Source organism: Peromyscus californicus, unplaced genomic scaffold, assembly GCF_007827085.1.
Source record: "Peromyscus californicus insignis strain IS unplaced genomic scaffold, ASM782708v3 Scaffold_10__1_contigs__length_136768540, whole genome shotgun sequence".
Taxonomy (NCBI): Eukaryota; Metazoa; Chordata; class Mammalia; order Rodentia; family Cricetidae; genus Peromyscus; species Peromyscus californicus.
Window position 1 is genome coordinate 4,568,057 of NW_026294391.1, and position 15,718 is coordinate 4,583,774.

The 15,718-nt window shown below is 38.3% G+C and overlaps 1 protein-coding gene across 3 annotated transcripts in view; it reads left to right on the plus strand.

Moving 5' to 3' along the window:
* The window catches only part of Efhc2 (EF-hand domain containing 2), a 268,118-nt gene that overhangs the window by 107,138 nt on the left and 145,262 nt on the right, over positions 1 to 15,718 (plus strand). For all 3 annotated transcript variants that reach the window (XM_052736180.1, XM_052736023.1, XM_052736093.1), the window contains one exon: positions 7,332 to 7,520. In XM_052736180.1, coding sequence (XP_052592140.1) covers positions 7,332 to 7,520 — 189 coding nt within the window. The remainder of the gene's footprint in view (positions 1 to 7,331; positions 7,521 to 15,718) is intronic.

Sequence of the window (15,718 nt, forward strand, 5' to 3'; positions counted from 1 at the left end):
ACCTGATTTCTCTATATATTTTCTACTGTTCCCTCTAAGTTCTATCTTAAGTGTCTCGTCTTAACTCTGCCTCATCTAGGTCCTTTTCATCTTGTTCTTACCCAACTAGTACTTTCCCATCTGACTCTTCCTCATCTTCCATCTCGTCCCTCTAGTACTCTCTTCTAGCCCTTCAATCTAGTTCTTCCCCATCTCAGTTTGTTCCTCTCAATTTCTTACCCATCCGGTTCTTCGATTCTCTTTTCTCTTCTCTGTCCCCCCCGTGTCCTGGGAGTCCCAGTATATATACACTTACAAGCAGTAATCCCTTGGCAGTGCAAAGCCAGGCTTCCAGGGTCAAACAGAGGGGTGATAAGAATCATATAGAGGAGCAATAACCATTAATTATCATTTGTAACCCCAAAGGGAAGTGACCAATGGGGAATGAATTAACTAAAGGCTAAATTCAGGTAATATCTAAGATGGGGGATCTTATGTGCTGAACTATAACCTCAATCGTGATTGGTAGAAAATGTTAAGAATCTATAAGTTGCTAGGTCAATGGGAGAAAATAAAACTTCCTTCTTTTTTTCTGTGGCTCCTATCTATCCAAGCTATCTGCTTGCCGTTTTTCTACAGGGTGGGGGAAAGTGTGCTCGGTTGCTAGGCAACCAGTGTACAGCTAGATGCCTCTGGTGATAGTTAAAGGAAGATCTGGAACTAGAGGTAAGATTTGGGAAAGGAGGAAGTTAAGCTCAATTGGCACATCCACCAGGCCTTCTCAAAAAGGTAGCCTAGATGCATAAGTCTGTTCTTAGAGAGTACAGAGGTATCTCTGATAAGGTACTTTCCTCCATCTGTGGATGGACCTGGCCGCATGCTGCCAATGATAATAATTACAGGGAAGCTTGAACTGGGGTTCTGGCTGAGCATAGCTATCAGTACAGATAGTTATCTAAATATTCCTAGAAGTAGTTAGGTAAGGAGTTAAAGGTCTATAAAGTTAGTAAGGCTGAAAGAAAGGAGGGTCCAAGTTAAATTGTGTAAAGCTATTACTTAACGTCCACCTGACCTAGGCGGTGTCTCACTGTGGAATTTGCCTTAAATCAGGAGACTTTCATGTGGACTGTCATTACTGCTAGTCCTTGAAAGTGGCTAAGGGAGATATCTGATTCCAGAGAAAGCCTTTCCTGAAGCTGTTCTCCAAATACCTGGAATGTGTATGTCCAGAGAGTGATCAGTCCACACTGTTAGCCTTTCTTAGGGAAAAGTCAATTGGGAAAACTATGAAGGCATACATGATTTTCATAACAGAATACAGCTGATATATAACAAGCGAAGTAACACCAAAAGCTCCTTGGAATTTGGCTTCCTCTGGAGGAATTCCCTGATCTTTCCAGGTAGTGACTTTGTCATAACCAGCTGAGTTCTTATATGTTCCTGTGGCCCACAGCAACTGAACAAGTCAGCAAGCCACGTTTATGGCTTATGCCTTCAAGTTCCTGCTTGAGTTCCTGTCCTAACTTTCCTCATATGGACTGTGACCTAAAAATGTAAGCCAAATAAACCCTTTCCTCCCATAGGTTGTGTTTGGTCAGAGCATTTTATTTTATTGGAACAGAAAGAAAACTAGGACAGCCTGAAGCCTTTGGGAAATCTTTAATGGCTCCTTCCTGATTGTTTTACCCAGATCAAAGTTTTAGTTTGGACAGCCATTTAATGTATCACTCGAGGTTTCTGGACTTCCTAAATCTGCAGCAATAGTGTATTAAGTAGATATGCCATAGTACCAGAGTTAAAAAAAAATTATCATCTAAGCTGGGTTTGGTGGAATGCACCTCTATCCTTGCTACTTGAGCAGCTGAGGCAAGAGGAGCTCTTGAACCCAGGAATTTCAGGTTGGTCTGGACAACATCCTTCCATGTATGTGTTGACCATCAGAAATATTTTCTTAGGATAAATATTTATTTAAGTCTTTTACTCATTTTTAAATTGGGTTCTTTCACTTTTTGCTGATTTGTAAGGATTCTTCATATATTTTGGGTTCTAGACACTTAAGATGACTTCCAAATATTTTCTTCTATTCTGCTGGCTTTATCATTCTCTTGATAGTATAATTTATTTAAATATTTTTTCCAGGTTTTTTTTTGTAATTTAAATGTTTTGTAAAACTCCAACAATTCCTCTTAAAAGTTTAAAATCTTTCAAAAATACAGTACACTTTTTAAAGTATTTTTAAGTGTTTCAAGAGGAAAGCACAGGGCTTAACCATAATCCACACTAGGCAAATGTAAGCTCCAACAGTGGAAACAGTCTTTCCCAAGGGGCTCAGATCATCTCTGGCCCCAGCATTGGCAGCATTAATCAGGCTGCCTTCTAGGTCCCAGCCTGCTCCATTTAATTGTGACTGGGATTTCCAATGACAATCATATGGCATTAGCATCTTCAAAATTGCTAGGATGCACCACTGTAACTCATCTCTCTTTAGGAACTCTAACCCTGGCACACATTAGTAAACCTCAGGTGTTTCCTATGACTCCTTCATATCTTAGAAGCAATTTCACCTGGATGACTCTTAATATTACAAAGTTTGACTGCCAAGGAAAGATACATTCTTGCATATGAATGCATGGAGGTATAGTTTTAATACCTTATTAAGCAAATATTGTTTGTAAATCCTATCTTTCATAAACCTTGTTTGCAGGACAGGAATTATTAAAAAAAATCTATCCTAATTGAAAGTATCTTGGAGACCTGTTGCTGCCTCCTTGGTAGACCCACTCCACATGGTCACTTTTAATTAAGATGGCAGTGAAATCACATAACATCCGTCTTCTCCAACAATAGCAAATATAGTGAGCAGCTACTGGCAGCCTAAAGATGGCTTTTAGGATCTTTTAAGATTATCTATGCATAGTAAAGATCAACCCTCAATGTTATTGTTTTAGTCTTTTTTAAAATAGATTTTACAGATTTTAACCATATAGGATTTTAATTTTAAGCCTTTTGTCATATGTTTGAAGCCAAATTTTGTTACAAATTATATAGATTTTAAACCATGCCCAGTGAATGACCTACAATTTTTAAAAAACAACCTTTAATCACTTTTTTTTTTATCACTTTCTTAAGCTTTAAACTATGGAGACTATAGGATCCTGGGAGATATGAAAGATATTTTCCTTTAGCCCATGATATTTTAACAAAAGTATCCCATTATGTGGTGGAGGAGCAGAAGGCAGGGGATTGCCAGGTGAAATTTCCAATTTAGTGTCAAGGGCTTGGCATAGCATATTCTAGAGAGAAAAAAGTTTCCACTGGTGTGTTCTCAGACTCTCTAGAGGTGTACTTTGTTGAATACCTCTACCCATCTTATCCCATTCTCCAAGTCTGAGGTTCCCTATTCTGGTAACCAAGGACTACATTTTACAAATTATAAGAAGGTATTTAGCTGAGAAGAAACCTTAACTCCATTTTTTCTTAAGAGAATGCTGCATAGTATGAATAAAGAGTCTTCTTTCTTTAGACTCCTTATGACCCATGACTTCTCAAGTATATGTTCTTACTTTTCACCTTACTCTTTTAGCCTTTCTCTGCTAAGGGGCTTTGGAATACCCAGGGTGAAGTCCTAGCCATACCGAAAATGGGAGCACCTCTTTAGGTCTGCTGTTCAGCTGCCAGATGCTGGAGACCTGCTTCTGTAGGGCGGTTCAGGTCCCAAAAAGGATGAAGTTCAATTTATTTTTTCCCTTGTTGCTTTCGATGTCATAGCTAAGAAGCTATTGCTAAATCTAAGGCTATGGCTGGCTTCTAGTGTATGACTGATAGCTGAGATTTGCTGAAAGCCATGTCTCTAGAGTCTACATAACTCAGCACCAAGTGGATGTTCACCTGATGTTTATGGGAAAGATGACAATATAGTAGAGCATTAGTTAACTCTTGTGGAAAGTAGGCTTTATGTAGAACCTGACCAGGGGCATGACTCTGAATGGGCCTCAAGGTGCCTTATAAACTGATAATGATCAGACCAAAGTGGGGGATACATAGGTCACACTGTAAAGTTCTGTGGGTCAAGCCAATGAATGAAGCCTTCCAACAATGTCAAGGGCTTTTTGGATTATGGAGACCTGGATCCATGAAGGAGACTTATGATTCACTAAGAAAGCCCTTCAGGGGATAGGAGGCTTACTGTGACAACCTTTATGATATATTACTAAGAATAGAGTCTGGTTCATTGACTATTCCAGGAGTATGGTGAAAGAGACTATTAAGGTATTTCAGTGTGTATGACTCTCCATATTATGGACCATCTTGGATATTCTACTCTAGTGTACCTTCCTTTCAAATTTGACTTTTTTACTAGACTTTCCCATCTATTGGTCCTCACATTCAGAACTGCCAGTCCATCTCCTGTGCTTCTCATTGCCCTGCTGGGAATATCCTCCTGTCTCTTCTTTGCCTGATTCATACCATCCTCTGACCCCAGAGAAGCAGTCATGGAACCCCAGCCCTACTATGTCAGCCCAACAATATTCAGCTGTGGCTAGACAAGCTTACCAAAGTGGAATGCTACATGAATGTAAGCTCGGATGCTGGTGCCACGTTACTGTGCAACCTGGAGTCTGTTGCTTTCTGCCTGCTTTCCTCCAGGGAACATGATAGTAATGAGACTGATCTGATAATGGTTTTGATACAGGGAAATGAGACAATAATATATAGTAAACCTTAAGAAATGGTCCAGCTCATAGGCTCAAAAATGGAAACTGTACTGTTTTCTAGCTTTCTGTTTATTTTCTATGTCTAAATCTTATCAGGAAGACTGAGTTTCCTCAAGAAAGAGACTGAGTCCTAGGCTTATTTTAACTTCCTGTGTCTGGCACAAAGCTAGAACTATAGGAATTCTTAAATATTTGTTGGAGTGTTGCTTTTCTGTAATCCCAGTACCCAGGAGGTTGAGACAGAAGGATTGTTAATTTGATGCCATCTTGGGTCAGATTTTACCTCAGAACAAAACCAAAACATAACCAAACAACTCCCCACAAAACAGAACAAATAAACAAAGAACAAAAAAACAATGTGTTGTCAAGAGTGTTCATGATGACTTCAAATTAATTGCTTTAGAACAGGGAACATTGTTATGAAAGTCTACTATTCTACCCATCATTTTGGCAGACACAGTTTCTACCTGGCTCTTTGGTGATTTGAGAATGACTTGACATAACCAGATTGTGTGAGTGTAAATGTATTGTGATGGAGGAGGTAAAATAGAGGTGTTGGCAATTGATTCTCTAAAGAACAGAGCCAGGCTGCATACATGTAGTTAACAATCTGAGTCATTATTGCTCATAAGTTTCCTTCCTCAGCCTTAGAGCAGAGATGTTACCTTCTCAGGGCAGCTGTCATGGTCTTTGGTTCCCCTTCTAGGACTGCCCAGGCCTTTCTAAATTCTTCCAAGTGATGACTCAGGGAATCCTTGCATCACTGGAGTGGAGTCTTTTCTACAGTCAACCTTAATTTCCTAAACATCTAATACTCTAGTATTTTCCAAGACCACATGCAACTGAGGCAGGGTTATATGCAGCTGTGGGGAGCCGGAAGGCTGGAGTGATCTGCACCATAAGAGGAATAGGATTCTTTTGACTCCTGTCCACTGCCATGACAAAGGCCAGGAACTCACATGAAGTTTCGATTAATTGTACTTGAAATGTTTGTTGTTTATATAAAGTCTTGTTGCTTGTGGACATTTATTGTTATATCACATATGATTATATTGCATTTTATTGTGGATATTATATAATTTTGAATTTGCTGCATATTATTTCTGTATATATTTTATCCATAGTTAATGCTATGAGTTTTACTATTTTCAGGTGTTCATATATGTGAAGTATCACTTTTTATATGCCCTTGTTTCAGAACTCTGCCCTCTGGTCATGATATGGCCACTTTTGTCTCAGAATCAGAGAGTTATGGCCACTTTTGTCTCAGAATCAGAGAGGCAGTGATTACCAGCAGAGACCCTAGGAAGATCAGGCCTATTAACAGTTCTTCTTTAAAGGGTGCAGGATGGGATGAGAGACCTGTACCTGAGATTCCAACTACTCTAGCCTTCTGACTCCCCACAACTGCATATAACCCTGCCTCAGCTATGTGTGATCTTGGGAAATGCTAGCGTATTGGTTCTTTAGGAAATTAAAGTTGACTGTGGAAAGGACTCCACTCCGGTGATGCAGCTTCCATGAGTCATCACTCATATCAGGATGGGGCTTTTTGGAGATACAGCTGCTCTGGAGTCACCATGCTCTTATATGTAACCCCAACAACAAACTCATTGGTTCATCAAGTTGTACTTAGATGGACAAATTTCTTTGGTCTGTCAGTGCCCTATCCAAGAAAATAGATGTCTCTATGTATCTCCCCAGGAAAAGTCACACAGCAGCCCTTTTACTACTTGCCAATTGTGTGTGTGTGTGTGTGTGTGTGTGTGTGTGTGTGTGTGTGTGTGTGTGTGACATAGTTTAACACTTGACTATATCAATACATGTTATTGTAGACTTTTAATATAAAGCAAACACAATTGAGGCATTTTTTTTTTTTTACAATTAGCAGGTACTGAGATTGTTGCCATTTATCATTCTTATAACATTGAAGGGCATCTGCTATCCAGCCCCTTGTGCTTATAGGCAAGAGACTCTCAGGAGAGGCTTTGCCAGGCCATGGAACATACATACTTTTCACCTTGCTAGGAGTTGCTACCTCTGTGTTTCCATTGGTGGTCCTTGACTTGTGGGTTGAATCTGGCCTTCATCCTTTTCAACCTCTGGCACTACTTGTGGCTTCTCTCTGTCTGTGTCACCCAAAATGGTGGGAGACAAGGTCTCATAATTAGGAGAATTGTGAGGAATTTCCCTTTATATTAATGTTGATGAGGACAAGATTTTGTTTTCTGTTTTGGTGAATGTAATGCTTAGGCTTCTGTGAAAAACAGTGGCTTTCTTCTCTGAAGTAAATAAGTTTTATCTGCTTGGCATTCTTTGCAAATAAGTAAAATAGACCAATTAGCAAACCAGTGTTCAAATGTTTACTTGCAGTAATATTTATTTTGAAATATTGTAAATAGCATGGACTATCAGCTTTATTCTTAATGCTTTTCAAAGTTAAAAGAAATTAGTTAAAAGAAATTGAATTTAAAATGTAACACAAATGGATAAACATTGCTCACAGTTACTTGACACTTCATATGCATTTTGTGATGGGGAAAATGTATTTATGTTGGAAAAGCCTTTACTGTAAGAAAAGTCAGAAATATTAACTTTGGCCACTTTTTTTTTTATTATTGTCTTTTGTACTCACAGGCAGGAAAGGAGAAATTCCATAAATCCCAACACTGGGGCTTTTGTAACAATGTCAGGATGCTGGTGAGTGATGAGAAGCCTGGAATAGGTGGAGAGCTGCTACCTGGGCAAAAGATAAGGCCTAAAAACACTATATATCCCAAAGGAGATGGAGCCGATGCACCATCCTGGGTAGCTTTTGATAAACAGGTAAGTCACATGACATTGGAGAGAGACATTCAAGTTTTACACGTAGATATGAGAAAATAAGCATCTTCAATATATATTAAGGTCGTTTTCATTTTTGGCTTTTACACATACTGCGTTTGTGCATGGTATTTCTCCCAATTTATTTTTTGTAAGTTGACAAATAGAAATGTGTGCAGTTGGACTTCTGTGTCAGCAGGATCCATAGATATGAATTCAACCAACTTTCAATCCAAGCTATTTGGCATGGGGTACATCTGTGCTGAATATGTGTGGACTTCATGTTTGGTGTTATTCTCTAACCAATCTCCTTTGGCAACTACTTACATAGCATTACATTGTACTAGGTATCATAGGTCATCCAGAGGTAAGTTCAAATACTAGAGGCTGTGTGAAGGTTTTATGCCAATATTACACCATTTATGTAATGGACTCAAACATTCTTGTGAATCTCGGAACAAATTCCCTGCAGATACAAAGGGATGATTATATATTTAGGATGTAAAGCGTGTTTTTGAAATATGTACACATTGTGAATGGCTAAGTAAAGCAAATTAACATGTGTATTACTTCAGGATTTTCTGTGATGAGAAGTTGTTTATGTTTTGTTTGTCTGTTTTGTTTCTAAAGACAGGGTATCACTATGTTGTCCTGACTGGCCTAGACTAGGTTGGCCTTGAACACCATGTAGGCCAGATTGGCCTGCCTTTACCTCCAAACTGCTAGATCAGAGGTGTGAGCTGCCATGCCCAGCTAAGAATGCTTAAAATCTACTTTTGCTGTGCCATGTGATACATCTCTGCAACTTACTCTTTTCCATCCAACTTTAATTTTGTATCCTTTAACCAAGGCTACTTCCTCCCTAGCCTTACAGACAGACAGACACATGCACACAGAGCTAAACAAAACAAAAAAATTATCCTTGCTCTGTTGTTTCAGACAGGGTGTTTTTGTTACATGGTATCAAATGCTTATCTTTCCCAACTAATACTTCTCAAGCTTTACTTCATCTCTTTCTCTGGACAGGATAATCTGTCTTTCTGTAGATACTAAGAGCCAGGTCACTGTGTCACTTTTGCCTGGTGAATTGCCATTGGTCCAAATGTGGCATTAAATAGCAATAAAAAAATGCTTTCTTTTGCTGAACACTGATTGTGGTTACCCATCGCTAAGTACCATAGTGTGAGATGATGAGAATTGTTGATGTGAAGGGAAGAGGTATTAGGCAAGAATCTGAAATTTCCTTTAAGATGGGGGTCTCATGTAGTCTAAGATGGCCTCAAACTCATTTATACAGCCAAGGCTGGCTTGTACTTCTGATCCTCCTGCCTCTGTCTTCAGAGTGATGAGATTACATGTGTGTGCCATTACAAATGGCTTGTGAATTTTCAAGGTATATTTTTGCAAAGAATATACACAGAGATACAACCAGTAGTTGGAAGGGGGAGTGCAGTTTTGTGTTTTCTATTTTTTTCTCTCTCTCACTTGAATACTGGGGATTGAACCCAGGCTCTCAAACTTGTTAGGCAAGCACTCTGCCACTGACTACACCCCCAACCTTTTAGTATCTACAGCAGGGACAAAGATCAAAGAGAAGAAACCCAAGGCGAGCAGTTATTTTCTATAGGGCAGCATATGGATGTGCCATGTTTACAACAATCCTGAATTACAGCTTCATGTTTTGTTCTCTAAGAAGAATCTGGTATATTTTTTATAGGTCTTATAAATTAAAGAGAAAAGAATTCAGGACTAGATAAAGAATTCAAATCACAATATGCTCAATTTATCAAGTGATTTTTTTTAGTAGGTTTTAGCATGAGTTGGTTGACAATGCCCTGAAATATGATAGAAGTGACACATCTCCATTACATCTGTGATATGGTACATTAATTAGAGCAAACATTATTTGAAGCCCAGTTCTGATACTTATAAGAGATCAAACAGACCACAGGGAGGCTTCTTCCCTGGGAAAGCAGCTCCATTTTCAACATGGGCCAATATTTCTTTAAAAATCGTTTTTTCATGTCTGGCTCTGTGTTGGACTTAGAGCTCAAAAACAATTTCTGGGCTGACTGACTTGGAGCAATTATGCATGGATTCCTGTAATTCTGCATTTTATAGAATATATAAGTTGCAAGGGCCAAATAAAAGATTCTATTTTTACTTCTTAAGTAAAAAGAGGTTGTTGATATTTTTAATTCACTATGGAAAAAGTAATATAGTCTATACCATTTTCTTGCATGTAACTTTGAAAATTCATTTCCTATTTTCTCAGTGTTTAATATATGCCTTTCAAGATGATTTTGAAGCCCTGTAAGTACTTATAAAATTATGTAGAATATTTCATGAAGGTGAACTATATTAGCCTCAGACTGCTTGAGAAAATGAAGAGCTTGCTCATTTCAAATCTGACTAAATGCAACATAATTCTTTTGCTTATTTTGTTGGTCAACATCAATTAAATATTCATTGAGATTTAAATGAGACCCTAAGACTACGAGATATTAATGTGCCCTGACAAGATCGTGAGCGACACAGCAGATTCTAGTTAATACCCAGAGCAAATCATAAAGTGCTTCCTCCATTAGTGGTTCAGCAAAACAAGTCAACACCTGTTAATCATTTGTTTTCTTCAAATGAAACACTGGCAACTTGTTGCCAGCTTTTCCAATACCTCTAATCCCAGGGATGTATGTAAGGTTATACTCTCAAGTAATCTAAAATAAAAATGAAGGCAATTCTTGGGAGACCATATTCAAATGAGTATCGGTAGTAAATGTTATTGTGCTACCCAGTTCCACATTAGGGGGTGTGCTCCATTTCCTAGCTGCAATGACTGCTTTCCTAAGCAGCTCATACTTGTAATCCTCTCTGGAGATTTGCCCCCGGCTGATGGAAGTTGAAGACATACCCCAGCCCTTCTCTAGGAGCTGATAAGATTAACCAAAGCCAAGGGGCTCTGCTTCGTTCCCTCATGGTGAGACAACTAACTCTATGCAGTGATCCAGGCTCCCTTGTGCATCAGGCCAGTGTTTAACCTGATCTGTGAATGCATGCTTGCTTGGCTTATTTCCCTATCCTTTGCTGCTTTTGTCCTTTCCTTACAAATTTCTCTCAAGATAAATCATGTGTGCCTACCCTGTTTCAGGCTCCACTTTTGTCGGTCCCAGCCTAGGATAATATTACAGCTTATATGTGTGATTCTAAAAGTGACCATCAAAACACTCCGGTTATATAACTGTCACCTGACTAATAGAGAGTTATATTTGTAATCACCCAAAATAGCCAGTGTGTGCTATCCTGCATGGTCTCTGCAGTGAACACACCTTACCAGTCATTCTTCATTCATTTGCACTTATTATTTTTTTTACAGATGGACTATCAGTTCTATTCAAGCTGGAAACGTGCCTATTTAAAACTGTTCACCTCCCAGGTTTCTTGTAGCTAGTGTTGTCCATGCAACTCACTTCCTGTTAATGATATATATTATACTTCCTGCTAATGATATGTGTTAAGCTTTATTGGGTGGGCTCCTGGGACAGTTATGTTTTTCTAATGAAAAGAGTCAGGCTCAGCTGGTGTGATTTTCCTGTTCCTCACCCTCTATTTTCTTGTCTGTAATTAGTATATAATTCTTCAGGTCTGGTAGCCATCCTCTGAATACAGTAGAGACAAATGGGCCTGGCATCCCTTTTGGTGTCATAGAGCTACCACTTCAGGCCCAGACTGATTTTCTCTAGATTTCTTATATGAGAAAAATCAGCTTCAATTTCAGAAGTTCTCAGCCCATACAGACATTTGGAAATGTGGTGAAGGTGTTCCAGTTTGCCACAAAGCTTAAGAAGTAAGGTTGGACCATGGCAAGGTGAGAGAGGTACTTCTCTTGGGTTCTCCATTTAAGGGAAACCTGAAATTTAGCAATCATGCTTGATAATATTTGTTTTAATTTATTTAAAAGTTAATGCAAAAATGTCATGATTAACAAAGTAACATTTTAAATAATGACAGTATCATTAACTGTGCCATTCGATTCACACTAAGCCTGAGGTGAAAGATTTAGCAGTCTTGATTTTTCTCCCATCTTTAGTGTTTTGACATTTTGTTTACCATGATTTTTTGACATTAATTTTGATGTTTTTAACTGCCTCATTCATAGACTAATACTTACTTGGAGGTCTGCTACCAGTGATTATCTGGGTGCCAAAGGAGCATTGCACATCTTTGCCATGTGAAGCAGGCACCCTGTACTGCATAGAATCACTCCACCTAAAATGCCAGTCATACTCTTGTTGAGAAAGTCATGTTTGCTTAAAACCCTTAGGATTGTGGTGATTGATTCAAACAACTAAAACAATTTTGCTTGATACTTCCCACCTCTGAAAAGGCTGTTGACCTCAGCTAAGGAAAAGAAGGCCATCATAGGCCAAGCTAAAAGACTACTCCAGAGTCATGATGGAACACAGAACATGAACACAGCTAAGCTTAGTGGCTAGGGCTTGCAGTCTCAGCCACTCAGGTGGATAAGGCAGGAAGGCAATAAATTCATGGCCTCTCAGAAATGGAGAGAGTTCAAGGCCAGTTTGGGCAACTTCCTGAGACCCTATCTCAAAATGAAAAAAAGAAAACAGAAAACAAAAGAAAACAAAAACCAGGGCTAGGGATTGTAGCTTAGTAGTAGAATACTTTTCTAGCATGAGTGAGACTCTAGGTTCAATACTCAGTACTAGAAACAAATACAAACAAGAAGAGAATGTTGTCCAAACCGCAAAATGCATCATTCCACTCTTAATGGTTCCTAGCTATCACTCCAGTACCTTCATTAAGAGTAAACAGAGATAACTGTAGTCCATATGAAAATAAGGAATCAAATATTCACAATAAGTGCAGTAGGAGCTAGAATCTGAGTATGTATTAGAGATGCTAGTTCTAGTGATATGGACCATTAACTCTCTGTGTGGCTGTAGCTTAGTCACTTTGCCTCTCTGAGCATCAATTGCCTTGATTTCATGTAACTTAGGGCTTGACTAGATAATTTCTAAGAGCTTTTTGCCTCTAGTCACCTAGGATGCTTGTTGGTCCTAGAACTGGGCCTATGGTTTTAATTACATCAGGCTGATATTTGGCATTTAGCAGTTTGTGATATGCGATGATTGGTTACTATTATATATAATCTTATGGTTAGCTGTAGCTAGAGATTTTCTGGTCCTGCCTGGCCCACAGTCAGGACAAATCTCTCTCACCCTCCAGTCCCACAGCTATGCAGACCCAACCAAGTAAACACACAGAGACTTATATTATTTATAAACTGTATGGCCATGGCAGGCTAGCTGTTCTTATATCTTAAATTATCCCATTTCTATTAATCTATAAGTTGCCACGTGGCTCATGGCTTACTGGTATCTTAACATCTTCTCATGGCGGCGGCTGGCAGCGTCTCTCTGGCCTCAGCCTTCCACTTCCCAGAATTCTCTTCTCTGCTTTTCCCGCCTATACTTCCTGCCTGGCTACTGGCCAATCAGTATTTTATTTATTAACCAATCAGAGCAACACATTTGACATATAGAATATCCCACAGCAGTTAGCTACTTTTATAGAAAGTCAAAATATTTAGAAATGTGTAGATGACTAAATGTTTTTATGACTTTTATCTGGATGTTAAGCACCATTTACATAGACTCTACAATTATGCTCTCATTTCTTTTCATTTTTCAATGGCAGCTAGTTAGCATAATTTGTTTGCTATTTCATAAATGACTCTATTATAGAAAGTGCTAGGATAAAGGTTGATCTTATGGGGGTATACATGCATTTCAAAGTACTATTTCATTTTTTCCATTTATTAAAACAAAATTATAATTAAAACTACTGACCACTGAATTAAAATTTTAATAACTTCACATGAATTGAGTCTATAGTGAGTGAATTATATAGTATTTTATGAATCTATTTTGGACAATATAAAACTAATTCAGTCTCAGGTCACCTTAGTTTTCTTTGTGTGCCTAGGAGCATGCATATGTGTGTGTGTGTGTGCGTGTGTGCACAGGAGTGCACATGTGTGTGAAGGTTAGGGGTCAACCTTGGGTATGGTTCCTTAGGAGCCATCCACCTTGAAATAGTCTCTCAATGGGATCTGGAGTTCACCAAGTAGGTTTGGCCAGCTGACCTTCGAGCCTCAGTGCTCCTTACCTCTGTCTCCAGTGTGTGCCACCATGCCTGGCTTTTTATGCTGGAGATAGATCTCAGGTTCTCATGCATGACAATCATTTTGTTCTTTGAGCCCCTTGACCTAAAAAAAAAAGCAAGCTGGTTTCTTATGCACTGCTTTCTTAGCAGGTGTCAGAAAAGACAGGGTAAGATTGGAGCTTGTGTTGGGGATATTGTGGGAGGGCTTATGTAAGTGATTTGTTCTGGATTAGATATTATCAGGAAGAGGAGTGCTTTTCTGATTGGGCATCTTAATGAGTCTCTTTGACAGAGAGAGCAGACTAGACAGAAGCAATTGCTGTACCAGGGAGAAAAGCAGCTATCACCCCTATGAACTAGGAAAGGAAGGAGTTTGACATTTTTTTTTTTTTTTTGGTCTTGGATATCATTCATTTTCTGTCTGTATTCACACATGGTTATGGGAGTTGTCTTGTTTTTTTTCTTTATCCATCATAGTCACAGAGTGGCCATGTCTGGTGGTGTCAATTGAAAGTATTCTTGTTCCCCAGGGGAACAGCAGGCCCGCTGACAGTATTAGGTGAGTAGGCCTCAGGGGCTGATTTCCTTTTCTGGTTCAGTACCAGTCAAAATTTCAAATTTTTCTGCAGGGAGATTTAGGACTGACTGGTTAACTCCATTAAAATTTCACATGACTAACAAAGAACAATGCATAAATACAGATTGTATAAATCTTGCCTAAAGTCAATTAGGTAGGTATATTATAAATATATAACTATTATACCAAATTAAAAGTCAGTTATACTTTGAAAATTGTCAGATACTATACCTTTAAGCTGTACCTCAAATTGCAAATGGAAACTTTTCCATAGGTTTATGTAATTTTTAAATTATTCAATTCCTGCCAGAAACATTTTATAAGAGACCAACATGTATAATTATAACAGTGTAATTGCAGTACATTGCCATCTAATTCCCATGTTTTACTCACAATTATATAAATCTTTAGCTATTTAGCTTTAGAGAAGAAATCAAAAGGCTTGCCTGAAATCAAACATGTCAAACCCCAAATTCTTAACTATGTATTCTACATTTATCATTAAGAGTAAAACACACAATTACAGTCTTTAAATTTATGTTAAAATGAAAATTTCCAATCCTATTAAATAATGTGGGTTTCTTTAATCTTCTTTTGAAATTCAGAAGCTATTTAATTAAAAAATATCCTGAACCCTGGAATAAATGTTTTTGGAATTAAAAGAATGAGATTCATAAGTGAGTATTTTACTAAAGGAGACTTTGTTTTTCCCTCTTTTTTTATAAACTAGAATTAAACTTCTTGACAAAATTTCAAGACCTTCACCATAGGCCTACACTTAAAACAAGGTTTATTTTCTTTTTAATTGTTTGTGGGGTGCTGTATGTGACTTCAGGTCCCCATAAAGGAGGCAGAAGAAGGTGTCTTCACCTGGAGCTTGAAGTCAAGGTGGCTTAATGCCTGAAATAGATGCTCTACAAAGCAAACTCAGGTCAAGAGCAAGTTCTTAATCACTGAGCCATCTCTCCAGTTCCAGTTTCTGTTTGTTTGTTTGTTTGTTTGTTTCTGTTTTTAAGCAATAAATAGACCGTGGCTTATTCTCATTATCCCAAAGTTTTTTCAAGCCTTTTAAGCTGAAAGTTTAGTAGCTATTAGCATAACTCTATCAGAATGACTATAATTTAAGAAAAATGACAATGCATTCCTGGTATGTTTCCACCATTTTAAAAGACAGTTTGCTAGCTCCTTAAATAGGCATATACTTACCACATAACCCAATAATTTCACTCCTACATACCTAAAACATGCATATACATTTTATTTTTTATTTTTTAAAACATTTATTTTATGTATGTGAGTGTTTGCCTGCCTATATGTATGTGTACCATGTATATTCCTAGCACCCTCAGAGGCCAGAAGAGGGAGTCAGAGCCTCTGGAATTTATTACACATGGTCACGATCCTCATGCTGGTGCTGAAAACTAAACCCAGATCCTTT